At 39.9% G+C, this 15,712-nt stretch overlaps 1 protein-coding gene across 1 annotated transcript in view; it reads right to left on the reverse strand.

The window, feature by feature from the left end:
* LOC103456861 (phosphatidate phosphatase LPIN2) overlaps window positions 1-15,012 on the reverse strand; it is a 16,601-nt gene extending 1,589 nt beyond the window's left edge. The window contains exons 1-19 of the mRNA XM_008396681.3: window positions 14,848-15,012; window positions 9,585-9,785; window positions 8,355-8,450; window positions 7,490-7,779; window positions 7,305-7,421; window positions 6,047-6,170; window positions 5,491-5,944; window positions 4,993-5,092; window positions 4,670-4,857; window positions 3,294-3,387; window positions 3,136-3,205; window positions 2,976-3,059; window positions 2,673-2,752; window positions 2,014-2,164; window positions 1,370-1,518; window positions 776-862; window positions 539-691; window positions 215-329; window positions 20-123 (exon numbers count right to left, since the gene is read on the reverse strand). Coding sequence (XP_008394903.1) covers window positions 20-123; window positions 215-329; window positions 539-691; window positions 776-862; window positions 1,370-1,518; window positions 2,014-2,164; window positions 2,673-2,752; window positions 2,976-3,059; window positions 3,136-3,205; window positions 3,294-3,387; window positions 4,670-4,857; window positions 4,993-5,092; window positions 5,491-5,944; window positions 6,047-6,170; window positions 7,305-7,421; window positions 7,490-7,779; window positions 8,355-8,450; window positions 9,585-9,776 — 2,648 coding nt within the window. The 5' untranslated portion in view covers window positions 9,777-9,785; window positions 14,848-15,012. The remainder of the gene's footprint in view (window positions 1-19; window positions 124-214; window positions 330-538; window positions 692-775; window positions 863-1,369; window positions 1,519-2,013; window positions 2,165-2,672; window positions 2,753-2,975; window positions 3,060-3,135; window positions 3,206-3,293; window positions 3,388-4,669; window positions 4,858-4,992; window positions 5,093-5,490; window positions 5,945-6,046; window positions 6,171-7,304; window positions 7,422-7,489; window positions 7,780-8,354; window positions 8,451-9,584; window positions 9,786-14,847) is intronic.
* Window positions 15,013-15,712: the final 700 nt, after the last annotated feature.

Here is a 15,712-nt window from a genome sequence, read left to right on the forward strand (position 1 = left end):
GTGATTTGTCGCTACTTACGATGTTTTATTGCCTCTGGATTGCTCAAGGATCAGCTCCCCCTTAGGATTTACTGTGAATATCCGACACGCAGGCACACCCACTTGTTTGTAGGCAAACACATCCTAATGAGGAAAGGAACACAAAAGCAAATGGATGATTTTATACAGATTTTTAAAAAAAACTAAGTGCAGGAGAAGAAGTATTTCTACTCACGTTCTCCCTGTTTCCAAAGGCAGCATAGAAAGGTTGAGTGTTTGGGTGGAACAGGTTCTTGATGTCTGTGAGGCATTCGATCTTGAACTTCTCAGGCTTTTTCTCGATGACCTCTCTTAAAGGAAAAAAGCAGCATAAATGAATCCTCTAACACACCGCAGCTGATTCTGGAAGCGCATAATGCATCTCAAAAACAGGATTAAATGCACAGATCTGAACTTTCACACTGCAGTTGTAACTTCACTCTTAATTTTTTCATCATGTGATTTTGTTTTCCAGTAGATGATAAAAGTCTGATCAGATTACAGTCAGAGGATTCCCCACCTGTGGAAGGCAGAGAAGAGGCTGCTTGGTGAAAGCATGAGAGGTCCCTGGGGAAGAAGCGTGCCGCTGTCGTTCACCCAGTGCAGATACCCGCGAGTCATGTCAGCCATGCCGATGGCTCGGGCCGAGCAGTACAGGAACCTGTAGCCGTTCCTGCAAGAGTCAGATGTTCGCCGGCTAAGTTGTTTTAGTTTAACGTTTCCTGATGTGATAATGGAGGCAGACGACGGGTCTTACTCATGCACCGAGTTGTAAAGCTTTGCGATTCCCCGATGAGTCCAGTCTTTGCCAAGCTGAGGCAGAATCTGACCAAAAACATCTGATCTGCAAAGAAATGTGCGAGTACAAAGTTTTCTTGCTTGTTTTCTTAGTCAGAAAAGGAAACAATTAAACTATTTTGGGAAGCAGACTGAGTTTTCTTGTAATAAGAATTTTAGGAGGAATTGGACCGATTGATCAGCAGCTGACCGGAACCGGCCTATTCTCAGGTATAAGTAGATCCAAAGATCTGATTGATTCTGAGCGGTGAAGAAGGCTTGAAATTAAAAATGTCTGCTGATAATCAGAACATGAGAATTGAAATTTGATTGACTGGTTGTTTTACAATCAGTGAACTCACCAAATCTAAGCAACACCAATCTGATTTGCATTATTATTATTAGTTGTTACATGAACAAGTTGTTGAAGGAGGTGTGGGCAATTAAATTCACCCACCAAAAGTACATATATTACTAAACTTTGCGAATATGAATTTGATCAGCTGATGGTTTCATGTTCAGTAGCGTGTTCTACGTTTATATTTTCAGAAAAAAGTGTGGATATTTTCCATACTTGGTGATGGTGCCGTCGATGTCCGAGATGATGACCTTGTCGTCCCAGTTCCACAGGTAGATGGTTCCTTCGCAGCGACAGGTTCCCTGGTACTGAGTGGTTATGCTGAACGTGACGTCGTTTGGGCCGTCTCTCAGCTTCAGGCTGGCCTGCAAAAGGTAAACAGTTCAGAAGCTGAAATACACCAAATAAATTAGAATATTACTGAGTGAAACACGTGATATAGATTGATTTCACTTAGAGTGATGCTATCAATAATGCACATTCTAATTTTGTTTGCTGAGGATATGAAAATTCAATAAAACTGCATGCTTCCTCTACACGCTTTCCGGTTTACTTTGAAGGTAGCTGGTGAGAGTGAAGTGCAGACTCTTAAAAAGCACCAAGCAATAAATATCCTGGTGATTTGGTTGCTGTGTGTTGATTTTCACTTGCAAGAAAAACATTTTTAACCTCCCGGAGGCATCCGAAGTGTACTTGGAACCTGATTTTTCTTTCATTTCAAAATACTGAAATGCTGTCTTTCCATAAAACACAGATTCTCGTGACAAATGGCAGGATTTTATTATTGTTTGGTACACAAGTTAAACCATTTTTTCCCCTTGTTTCTGTCTAAACCACACAGCTCACACTGGTGAACTTACGATCTGATCAGACGACAGACGGAGGGATTTCCTGTAAGAGTGACACGTAGCCGCTCCTTCATTCTGCACGCGCTCAGTGGGTTTCATGGATGGTGCTGCACCGTTCAGCTCTTTGGTCTCTTCATCACTGGACCACTCTGAAGCTTTCTGTCTGCAGGAGAGAGATGGTGAGCAGGTCTGGTGACAAGCTGATACACACACACACATCATCATCATCATGGGTATGAAAGTCGTATCAAATTAAAAGATTAAAAGATTTATTTGAACTTTTCTTTTTCAGAGAAAATCTAAGAATTGGCAAGAAGCGATACCTATTACAGCCACCAGAGGGCGGCATATCTACTCATCTACATTTACCGCACTTCATATCCTCTACTTATCACTGCAGATATGTATGCTGATTACCTTTCAAATTTACAAATTGAACAACTTTTTCTGATAATTATGAAGCATGTGAGTTGAATCATCAATTCTTCACATATTTTCTGTGTCTCTGCTTCTTAATGAGTTTATTGGTCACAGGTTTATAAGTCACAAGACTTCAGCACTGACTAATATGCTAATCCCTCCTGTGTGGGACTTGTTTACCCAGCGCAACTCGTGTTGACATGTTTTGTATTGTTGTTAGGACTCTGAATGCGGCCCGGCTGCTGACTCACTGGGTATCTGGGGCCTGGTGGAGGGCAGGGCTCTCTCTGCTCGCAGACTCCTGTCTCTCCAACTTGCTCTCAGTCGACAACTAAGAACATGAAGAGGAGGAAGATGACGTAGATATTTTAAAAGGGAGACAATATCTACATCTTACCTAACAAGAAAATGCCTTTACATAATGATGCAAATCTAAGATGACGAGATTGCTGAGGCTTTTGGGCAACATGTTGCTCATTTGCAATGCAAACTGGAACTCCAGTGTCCGCCACATTTGTGAGTCATAAGGTTGCGCAACCAATTATAGTCCCCACCTGCTTTGTGCTGCTCTTCCTCCAGAACCACCACCGTCCGGACTTTTTGGGCATTTTCTCCTTCACCCAGGCCTCTTCTGTCGTCTGAAATTCAAATAACTCAATTATGAGAAAGAATTATTCAAGCAGCTTGAGAAAAACGCACCAGACCAGACGATACCTTCGGAAGATTTTTCTGGAAAGCTTGCATGCAAAGAATCAGAGGTGCTGCCAAAGTCCAGTTGTAATATCTAGAAAAGAAATATACTTTAATTTCTGATCTTAAGATGTTCGAACGAAAATGTGGAATGGGATAAACGCTGGACTGATGAGACCCACCGGTTTCCAATCCTGACCACCAAGTTTGGATTGTCGATGATCGCTGGATTCTCGGCGAAATCGTTGTAGGTGATCATGTGTTCCATGAATTTCTCTAAACAAAAACGGACAGAAGTTCAGCCAACAGATCATTTTCAAAATGAAATTTTGGTTTATTTTGTTTTGTTTCGCATTTGAAAATAATTTCTTTTTCCGCCTACTAAACGGAGAAACATGCTCCCTCAAACTGAAAGACATGTTAACTGGCACCTCTGCAGGAATGATACAGTATGTAAAGCATGCTGAGGTAGTTGTATAAATCCTATCTTTGTCTATGATTCTTACATTTATTACCACTTTATAGACCTGTTATGTTTTTAGGTCAAGTTTGAATGTTTTATGTAGGCTTTTATTATACCAGATTTTTTAAAATTGTTTGTTGTCTTTTATGTTTTATTGGCTCTGATGTGCTTAATTACTGCAATAAACACAAATTTCCCTTTCAAGAGACAATAATTTGTTCTGAATCGGAATTTGTGAATAATAGGCAGATAATGAATACCAGAAATGGATAAAAACAGGAGTTAATGACTCAAAGCTTTATTTTTCTATAAAATATTTCAAAATTAGGATTACATACAAAATAAGGTTTAGAAAAAACATTAAAATAAGGGTAAATGTCTACAACAGTGCCAGCAGTAATAATAAGGCTTGTTTCCATCAAGCTTCGCTGAACCTTCGTCTTACAGCTTCTGTGCTGTTTCACATTTAAAACTCCTTCAGATCAAAAATGTTTGAACACACCCAGCAGGAGCACGCTAAACTAAAACAAATTTAAAAACTTCCCCACAATACTGCGCCGTTAATGCAAAAACTTCAAACTGAAGCTGTTTAAAAGGCTAAAAGATTATTTTAAATGAGGATTTCTTCCTTCTACCTTCACAGGCAATAAAAAAGCTGAGGATATTTTTGATATCAGACATGCTCTTATAAACACAAACTAATGTATATTTATTTATATTTCATAACTTCTTTTATTACTATGTTTTATTTTTTTATTTGTATGCTTTTTATTTATTTGTATAAACTAAGCTTTTGTAGTTATTTAATTATCTTAGCTAAAAAAAACATTTATTTTGTGTTCGTTATAAAACACATTTTATTATTCTTTAACTGCATTTTGCATTGCAATAAAATATATATTTACTCGATGCATCATGTTTTAGAGGAAAATGCAAACTTTGCATGAGAAATGATATTTTTAATAATAGTCAGTTCTCCCTTGTGGAGACTGAGTGCGAGGAGAAATAACGGGTCTATAGAAACTAAACCAGTTCCTCACAGCAAACACTGCAAAGCAGTGACAGCTACAGTTCATAACAAAGACAACCCGTCACCTTTGGAGATCTCTGAGTTTTCGCCCACGCCTCCACACAGCGACAGCATGACGTCAGGCAGGTCGCTCGCTGAGTCGGACAGACACTCTGTTCCGCTGTCTGCTGCTGCGCTCCCCACTGACTGAGGGGACTGGGACCCGGAGCGCCGACCCGTCTCCACCCAGTGCTTAGGCACCGGCTCAGCCTCGCTGGAATACGGACAGGTCAGATGTTAAAATCATAGGAGTGTACAGTCCTATGTCACATCTGCTGGGATTTTATTTGTTCACATTGAAGGCTGGTTATAAATGCATGGAAATCTGTGAGAATTTCCAGGTTTGCACCTTTTAGGGAAGTACCGCGCGGCAACGTCTGGCTCCAGGGCGCTCAGGTCTTCCAGGTAGATATCCTCAGGCCCCTGGTGTTGGCTCCTCTTCCTCACAACTTTCCAAAAAAAAGAAAAAAATTCTCTGAACGTCTTCATAGCAATGACAGACTTCACTTTGTTTCACTTCCTTTTCTTTTTTTTTTTGTTTTGACTTCTTGCATGTGAGCGAAGAGGAGTCCCAGACGAGAGTCTGAACTAAGGGCCCAAACAGAAACCACATCCTTCCTGTAAGCATCCATTTAAACTGGGTGTAGTTGTTGTCTCATACAGAAATCTGGAGGAGGTCCTAACCCTGTCAGCTCAGACATTATCAACTTTCTGTCTTCAATGCGGGTTTTTTGAGACAATAAATGTGTTGAGCTGGATTAAAATAAATTTTTTTATGTTTATACTTTCATTCTGAAAAGTACAAAAAGCATTGAGATTTTCTAGAGCAGGGCATAAAGGCCGTTACCTTTCCTTTTGACGGGTGAGTCTGTGGTCTTAGACGCAGCTTTTGCATCAGGACATCCTGTCAGAGGCTCTCCGGCTTCACTGCTTCCTGTACTGGGAGCAGAACCGCTGTTCCTGCGACTAGGAGGCGAAGACGTCCACCTTGGCTTCCGTACGTTATTTGAGTCGGAATCCAAGATTGCAGGACTTGATTGAGAGGAAAAGCTGCTCGACTTTCTATCTGAAAAGTCTTGCTTACTGTTTGCACCATGTGATTCTGGGAGCTGTGGGCTGCAGCTGCACTGACGAGGCTTAACGGTCCGAGCTTCTGGCTTCACGATGTTACAAACGGGCTCTGATGAGCTCTGCTGGACGATCGGCTCGTCCTCCATGGCCGCTGAGCTCAGAATTACTCTGAAATGTGTGCTCTCTGATGGGGTGATGCTCTGCGTCTTTGTCTCAGACTTTTTGTTGACCTGGACGCAGACAAATGAAGTTAAAATACAGAAGCGCATCATTAAAACTTGTGTCTTTGTGTGGTGGAAGTGAGATCGTTGTTGTAACTTTATGATCCGTACCCTTGTTGATTCAGGAAGCTCCCCCCAGCTCCACTGCATGTGCGACTCGGACCTAAACATGCTCTCTGTCGGCTTCACCATCAGCTCAGAGTCACTTCTGGGCGAGGCGGGCTCGGACAGATTCCTGATGCAATCAAAAAACAAGTTTCCACTGAGTCAGCTCCCAGGACCTCAAGGGGAGAGTTTTCTTTTGTTTTCTTTTATTTGCCTGACTCCTTATAATTACAGCTGCTTTTAAAAACATTCACACCTATTGAACATTATTATTTTTTGTGGCGGAGCAACACAAAGTAGTGAGCAATTGTGACGGGAAAAAAAAAACGTGCCGACAAATACATCTAACATGTCTCGGAAATTTCACTAACACTTTTGAAACCAACATATTTTCAATTCAACCAGAGTATCTGCAGGTTTCAATGAGTCAAATGTAAGACCTTTTGAATACCAGCTTGAATTGGGGATGACTAGGGGATCCTGCTGGCTCGTATGGGCTGAAACTGACACTGTCTAGCCGACTGGTGACACATTTGCACTCATTCATGACAGGTGGTAGAATATTAGCCTCGAGTCATAGATTACAATGAAGACGTCTGCATGTGACTCAAACTTTAGCCCGACAGAAAAGTCCAGCAAGAAAAACACGAAAAGTAATCATGCCAGAACAAAATTTAAGACATGTGATTAGCATTTTCAAGGACGGCTCACATTTTTAAATATAACCTTAAGACTTTTTAAGGATGCATGAGCACCATGTCAACTATGGATCCAAGTATTTTGGGAAATAAATCTAACATCTTAGCACATCTGGAAGCTGGACTTTTTGCCTTTTTCTCAGTCGGATTAGACTGAGAGCATCTGAGAACATTTTCAAACCTTACCACTGATTCTCTGTTGGATTTAAGTTTGGGCTTTTATTAGGCCATGAGAAGAAAAGGGATGAAAGGGATTTGTCTAAAAGTCACTGGATCTTTGCTCTGGAGGAATGGAGTTGATCTCATTCTTTGATTAATGCTCCCTGTCTTACTGTGTTGCTTGGCGTTCGTGATGCTTTTTCACTAATGCTCTATAACAGACCTCTCAGGCCTTTATAGAATATTTATACTAAGGTTAAATAACCCGAAAGTGAACCATGATCACCATTTTCCGTCAGTTTTAAAATTATGAATCACTTGGTGTTCAGCTCCATACATGTCAGTGAAATTGATATGTTAGTGGTTGTAATATGCCAAAATGTGAAAGTGAAGTGAGAAGTTCGTACATGGGGCAGGGCGACCAGTCCCCATCAGAGAAAGGATAGCTGTCCCATTCCAGGGCGGTGAGAGGCGAGTGCTGCCTCTGCTCCATGTTGTCCTTCACTATTGACAGCAATGACGCCCTGACGATAGAGAATGAAATTAATAACTCAGTCTCTAATCAGCAGATCAGAGTTCGGTTTATGCTCACCTTCCGCTGTTTGCATGCTGCTCCTCATCCGAGCTGCACTCACACAGCTCCTGCTCTCCTCCTGCACACGTCGGCTCCTCCTTGCGTGGCTCGGCTTTGTGCTTCCTCCTGCGTCGCCTCTTCTTCCTGCCAGACAAGTTCAGGCAAAGCTGGGGGTTCGCCGAGTCCATCTCTGGGACGACAGGGGGCTGGCAGCTCTCTGCGGACCCCACGCATCTGGCTTCCCTGCTCCGGATCAGAACCTCCTCGGTGGGGATGGGTGACGTCACCAAGTGGGCAGGAATTATCTCCTATTTCAGAGAGTATATTTGTGCAATGATCAAAAAAGACAGTGCCTTGGAAAGGTTTTCAAACCCTTTGATTGTTTTTACATTTTGTCACACTACAACTATAAGCTTTTCAGAGGAATTGCACGTGACAGACCAACACAAAGTAGTGCATCATTGAGAAGTGAAGGGAAAATTATCTATGGTCAGAGTATCTGAAACCCTTTTCACTTTGATGAAGCCCAGTGCAACTGTTTCTTTGTAAATTTAATGAGTATTGCACAACAGCAAGTCTGTAATAGTCCTGCACTCTGCAAATGTGGCAAAAGGCGCTCAAGTTTTGCAAATACATTTGATTTTCTCTGTGTGCAACGCTGGTGGAAAGAAACATTAGCAGATGTTTTTGGAAAACGTTTTTTAAAAAATTTAATTTTCCTTCCATTTCACAATTATTCACTATTTTTGTTCTGTACTGTCACATAAAGCCTTAATAAAACACACAGATGAAAGAGCTCAGGGGGATGAATATTTTTGCAAGTTATTGTAAAGGTGAAACATAGTAAAATTAATTAACTGTAATTAAAAAGTGCGAAACTCACATTGCTCCGCTCTGCCTCCTGCACAAAAAAGGCCTCTCCATTGTCTCCGAGCTTCATGTGCAGCTCCACAGGTTCTCCATTAATCTCTATGTCAATCTGCAGAATTAGAGTTTCACAACAACACAGCACCTTACAGTGAGGCAAGTCCCCGTACTCAGATTGCTTCAGGTTGAAACAAACAACAATGAGGCTTAACAGAAAACCACAATCTTAGCATAGCTCTGTGCCCCAGATTCACCTGAAGTTTTGAGCTGAGCCACAGAAAATGAACGGACGATTTTTACCTGCGCATTAAGCAAAAAAGCATTCGTATAGCATGCAGCTAAAATTGTTTATTCACATCTAAAGCATGGGAAATGTTACATGAAGAAATTATCTTAAACCCAATCAAATTGCAAGATGCAGAAAACTGACAGTAGAGAAATACGAGGCGAGTATGTTTTCTCCCATGTGCGATCTCTACAGAAATGAATGCTTTAAACCACCAGTGAAACCCGCAGACTACTTCCTGCACAGTCTAACACTCGTGTAACTCTACAGCAGATGATATTACTTTTTTGAATGGGGCAAACTGAGATTTGAGTTTTAGTTTCTTCTTCTTCCCTTCTAAGTACTCAGTAGGCTCCTACAGAGTCTAAAGGTACGGGAGAGATGGAAAATCTTTGTTGTGGGCTTCAAAACAAATAGTTGCTCTACACTCTGAATTGTTGACTATAGTTATCTTTATGAGAAACGTTACATTAGACTTGGTCCGAGTGGTTAGAGTGTCCAAAAGTTGCAGCACCACTTGAAAATATTTTTAGTCCAGTTAAAGTACAAAGGTCTCATCCAACAATTTACTCAAGACTAAAACAGCATTTGTTAAAACTGGCTACTCAGTTACTGAGTAACAGTGAACACAGTGTCTGACTTACTTGGTGAATAATACAAGTTCTGGCATTATTAAAGAAACAAATAAGAATAAAAAAAAAACATTTTATCATCATGATAAAATAAATTCAGGCAAACGCAATCACAAAATGCCCCTTTTTCACAACCAACAGCTTTGAAACTTGATACTTATATTAAGTAATGCATATATATGTAATAATAGTGCAAAGTACTTCTCAATCTTGTTCACAAGATTAGGCAAATTCACCTCCATATAGCAAAATCTTCCCAAAAGATGCTAAAGAGATCCCAAAAAGCTGCAACCATTTGACATTTGATTTAACCAATATTAGAACCCACCACTTTCTCCCTGGAGCGCAGGACTCCTAGTTTTCCGAAGCGGACGTGGAAAGGAGAGCAGTGGAACGTCCCGTCAGGCTGTCGGACCACAATCACGTCAATGCAGCCTGACAGGGTGGCCTGATTGATTCCTTTGTACAACTCCTTCACCGTCACCAGAACCTGGCCTGCCAGCTGCCCCACATAGTTCATGGTGTTCACCTGTAGGAAAAATAAAACATATCAAATTCACTTTTAGTTCCATTTGACTAAACTCTGACTATAAAATTTGTTTTTGATTTCTTTTTTGATTTTATTTTGGCCTTTCAGGTCACTGTCCTTGTAAGAAGGCTGCAGTTGCTCAGAATAGCCTGTCCCTAAACACACTGGTTCTGTTCCATTTCCCTTTCAAACGGTCCAGAAATTATCAGGATTTAATCAGAGGCTCTGCTAACCGAGGACGTAGAGGTGGGAGATCCAAAATAATCTAGGAATCAACTCAAATTGGATCAAATATTAAAGCGATAGTTCAGAAGTTTGAAGTGAGTTATTCATGGTTGTTGTGTATGACTCTCTTAGCATCTTAACTTATTATAAATGCAGCTAAGTTGGTCCAGGAGGATGAAGCTAACATCCTCCTGGACCAACTAAAAATATTTTCAAATTTGCTTGTCCTGCATTTACAGGGAAGCCAGATTATTTTCACAGCAAATTGGGGCGAGGCGGTGCATCCTGTGTATTTTACACAGGAAGATCACTACCTTAGACAAGATAAATAGATTTTGCAGCTAATTTCTAATCTTGACAGAAAATTAGTTTGATTTTGTAGATTAAAGTATTTTTTTGCATCTCAAATCAAACAGCAACATTAATCTGCGATTTAAATACATTGAGGCCAATTTCTTCTTAAATGTTGGCTTGAGATTGGCAACATTTCAAAAGGCTTTTGCATTGTTTTTCTTTTCTTTTCAGTGGTAATAAATGGGCCTCCTTGCAAACTTTTGGCTTATAAGATAATTCAAATGGTTTTAAATTATTCTAAGCATATGAAATCTAATAAAAAAGCGTATTTTGCAACAGAAAGGAGCACTTTGTAATATCTATGACCCATTTTTTTAATTAAATCTTATTGAAAAGAAGCTTCAACCGTCTTTGCTGCAAGTCTGTCTCATTAATTAACTCGTCTTTTGCCAATGGTTTCATGAAGATCCAGAACCGAAGAGCTACGCTGGTCCTAACTGGGTCACAAGATATTTTTAGTACTTTGGGTTCAGTTTTCAACTGGGCTTGTCACTAAAAACTGCTCTCTTCTCTCTTCAAGTCTTTTGACAGCTTAGTTTGAAAGTAAAGGATCTACATTCTAACAGCAAGCGGAAATAAAACAATTCACACCCAAAACTTAATATGACACCATTAGTATCAAGTCTTTTACATATTCAGCAGACTTTCCGTACTGAACACTTCCTCTTATTCTGCGTCGCAACCAAACAATATACAGTATACAGAGAAGAGGCAGGAAATAATTCCTTCCATGTCAGGTTTCTATGTTTTAGGTGCTTCAGGGAGTGTGTCTGCAAATATCTATGTTCGTCATTTCTGGTTTTAAACTGTCTAAATGCAGCCACATATAACATAAAACACTATAGAAAGGGTGTTAATCTTACTGATAAAGGGAAAGGCACTAAAATGACTCAATTATTCTTACAATATTTATCTAGGTTTTGTTGGAAAAGTAATTTTGGGTCTTATTACTTAACATTGTGTAAGTAATGTTGAGTAATAACATTACTTACTCCAGTCCACCTTTGACTTGGAACAAAACAAACAAGGCACCAAAAGTTCTGGTCTAAACGGACTATGACATTATAAAAACCTCACCTTTAAGCAAACAACTCAAAATTTTATAACACAAATTATTATTTGAATCAATACTAAAAATAATTTCAGAAGAAGTATGACGAGGCAAGTCTAGCTGAACCTCACAGAGGTAGTAAGGCATTACAAAACACTTCCATAGTACAAAATATTAAGAATATTAAGTGTTTTCTTCAGAAAATGTAGTCAGGCTTTGTGAAAGACTCTCCTAACATCACAACAAATAAGGGTGATGTTTTCAAGCCTGTGTCATCACTGCGTCCGACACACCTTCTTTCCTCTGGTGCCTGTAGTTTATGCCTAAAAGACAGCGCTGACAAAAGTATATTTTCCCACCTTGTTCACAAATTGCTCCTGTTAAAAATCATTAAAGAAATGAACAATGAAAGGTTTAGGGAATTAAAGTCTAAACTGTTTCAGACATGTTTAATCTTCCTTTCAAGGGTTAATCAATTCAATTGGTCTTTTTTTATTTTTTTGTTTCCTCATTCTGACAACCGTGCAACATTTGTTTCTACAATGACAGAGATTCACCGAGGAAGAAAAGAGGACGTCTCCTAGTCAAAAGCAAAGCCATGATTTGAACTAACCAGAGTCCACGGGGTCTTAAGGTGCAGCTGCTGGTTCTCCTGCTGCTCTGCTGGTGTCCTTCCTGAGACCTCCATGTCACATCAGCATCATTAAGGTAAACTACAAACTTTTCCACTACAGCATTTTCCTCTGATAGCCTCCTCTTCTCAGTGCCACAGCTTCTTAGACCCTTCTGTGTGAACTTTGAGGGAAAATTACCCCCCACCTGAACTCTAAAATGCTTACATAACTTGGCACCAGGCCCCGGTCACCACCATCCTGTGCACCAGAAATCTCTTTAAACATTGCAAAACAGCTTGAACTGACGGCACAATTTACTCTTTTTGATTGAGTAATAGTTTAATCGCTTGAAAGAGCTGGATGTTGGTACCATTGTGGACTAAAAGAACTCGTTCAGTTTCCTGATGACATGACATGTAAACTAATTTCTTACCGTGATGATAGGACAACAAATTTGGCTGCCTAGTAATTAAAAATAGAGCTACAGCAAGAACCAGGGTCTTCTATACTGACGACATTACACTGTGAGCTTTGTGCTTCTGAGGCTTCGCCTGCACATTACAGTAAACCTGTTCAATAATAATTTAATCGATAAAGCAGATATGTCTGGTGTTGCACAATAAGTCACTCCAGACAAGTCTGCATTATATTTAGTTGGAATTTGACTACCTGGTGTGGTGCCATCCTATAATAATGTGATGTTTATGAAATAAAACCTTTTTACTTCCTAAACAGTAACAAATACTCTCTCGGCTATACATTTTGCCAGAAGATTATGGGGAAAAATCTTGGACTCAACAGAAAGAACGACAACAAAAAAAAGTCAATAGACAAACCATGGAAGCTGTTTGTGAGCATAAAGTTAACCAGCTAAGAAACTGCTTTCTTCAAAAGCAGTTTTTATTTTTTACTTGATCACCATCAGCATAAAATGTCTGATGAGGCATTAACTGCTCTTCCTGTTTTTTCTTCTGTGACAAGTAAATGAGAAAATGTTCAACTGCAGATGATGTCTGAGTGTTTTACCTTCCTTTCAATTAACCCAGTGGTCTCAAACTCCAGTCCTCAGCACACCTGGCTCCAACATTAGTTCTTTAGTCGAGCTCTGTAGAACTTGACTGCATGCCAGTGAGGCAGGTTCGCCTTTTTAATTCAAGCATGTGTGACAAGGAACACATCTAAAAATTGCACGACTCTGGTTCTCGAGGAATGCAGTTGAAGACCACTGCATTAACCATAAATCCATATCATAGCATTTGCTTTAAGTGACTTTTTTGGTCACAACAACATATAGTGTTGTGGGAAAACTACATGCAGATCAAAAGCTGATCTGCAGCTAGTAATATTAGTAATATTTTATTGTTCCATGTGTTTTACTGCACTGCTATTAAAACCCATTAAAATGCTTATAATAATAGTTCTCCAAAGAAAATGACCCAGTTTTCAAACTGCATCACTGAACTTTTGCTTTCACTGGGAAACACTGGACCTAAACTAACACCACAGCATGGTGACAGTAAGAAGATCCAGGAGAAAACCATACCCCTTGTTACCACTGAAATAAATGTCAACCTATATCCACTGTTATAAACATGTTTTTTATTTGAAAACAAACATGTACACTCTTCTTTGCTAAGTAACATTAAGCCACACTTCCTCTTTTAGAAAGAACTGTTTGTCTGTTATATCAGCCTTAATGCATTCTAATTACAGAGTTTATCTTTGGGTCCTAGGAGGGTTACAACACAAAGTGCCCTATGCTTTATCAAAGAAATCCAGCACGACGAGGTCCCATCTACTCCCTCTCTCTCTCTCTCTATTGCTGTGGGGTGACATTACTAACTCTTAAGAAGTGTTAATCCTGTTAACAAGATTAGGCCAAATCTAGCTTTCCCTGCCACTGCACGTTTCTCCCACTGACTGGACAGCTTCCCCATGTCACAGTAGGACAGCCATGGCTGCTTTTGTCCTCCTGAGTTTGTGACTTGTTATTTCCAACAAATGGCTCCTGACTGATTTAATGTAGTTACTCACTGGATCAGACAGTTTACAACCTAATTATAGCTCTGTTGCTGAAAAGAAAATGTCAGTATTACAGTGTACTGCTCTGTCCCCATATCTCCTAATACACTCTTTACATTGTGTGTGTAAAGAGTGTATTAGGAGTGTGTGTGTGTGTGTGTGTGTGTGTGTGTGTGTGTGTGTGTGTGTGTGTGTGTGTGTGTGTGTGTGTGTGTGTGTGTGTGTGTGTGTGTGTGTGTGTGTGTGTGTGTGTGTGTGTGTGCGTGTGCGTGTGTGTGTGTATACAGTGTTGTTTTTTTCCGGAGATAGTTGGGTAATTTGAAAGTAACAAATTAATCAGCTCATTCAGCAATGTTGTGCTTTCCTGTGTCCTCTGGTTTCTGGGAAATAGCCTGCATCGGCCAGCATAGAAGGGGAGTAAATGTTGTTTATGTTTATCATCATCCTATTCACGTATAAACAATACAATCTACCAGTAATGTGAGTGGACATTTTCAATTAAACATAGCTTGATAAAACGCTCGGACGCTTATCTCCAGAGAGGTTTCTCGTAATCTAACACGAGTTTTATGAGAAGTCAACAACTAACACGTAAACGGCGTTTCTTTTACATAAAACATGAACCTGTTTTTGTCGGTTTAGTTTAAATTCACGGCTCGAAACTTTAAATGCTGCTTTTAAATGACAAGTCGGAAACCCTTCAGTGACGTCAAAGACGGGGAATCAGCGTTTTCTTTTCTTTTCTGAACCGGTTAAGGCAGCGTACAGTGAAGACGGAGCGCGTAAATCTTCCTACCTGCAGGGAATAGAGGTCCTCCGGTAGCAGGCAGACACACGGTCCGTTTATCTGTTCCTCCGACCGGCACTTGTCGGTTTCCTCCGCTCCTCGCCCTCCTGCTGCCGCTGATGATGTTCTGTTGATGATCACGTGACCCGCACGCGCTGATGCGACGGCGTCGCGTAAGGACAGGTGATGAAGCTGGAGAGCGTTCTTCTCCACAATTACTTCATCTGTAACAGCCACTATATTATACTGAACTGCGACAGCTTGTTACATAGTTACAGCCTATTGAACGCAGTAATGAATTTTTCAGATTCCTTCGTATGGAAATTAGTTTTAGGGTATTAAAATATCCTGGGTTAGTGGTGTCTAAAGTTTCTGTCTCTTGTGCAAAAAAAGTTAAAAGGACCCGAGACCCAAATAACAAACCAACAAAAAAAATATTATGATTTTTATTTTTAACCTGCTCGACAGAATATGAGTAGCTGAAGTTGGATGAACAAAATATGAGCGTGCAATATTTTATTCAAATAAAGTGAGATTTTCTGTGGGGCAACGGGTGTGTACATTTTTGACAAGGGTTAAACTTAACAAGAGCTTTTGCACATTTGGCTTATTAAAAGATAGTAGTTTGCAAATTCTTTAGGGCTCGACCGAAAAAATGTCTATTCTCCGCAATAAGAGCAAGATTTGGGTCAGACTTTCTTGAATTAATTAAAACGAGATTTTGGGGCCACCAAAATCAGCTTTTGAATAAAAGTCATCAGATGGAATAGTTACGCTTAGAATTAAATTAAAGATATTTTAAAGAGTGTTATTAAAAAGACAAGTACCTTATGTTGTACTTAACAGTTTCAATTGTAAGAAAAAATAAAGCTTC

Source organism: Poecilia reticulata, chromosome 20, assembly GCF_904066995.2.
Source record: "Poecilia reticulata chromosome 20, P_reticulata-male-v2, whole genome shotgun sequence".
Classification (NCBI taxonomy): Eukaryota; Metazoa; Chordata; class Actinopteri; order Cyprinodontiformes; family Poeciliidae; genus Poecilia; species Poecilia reticulata.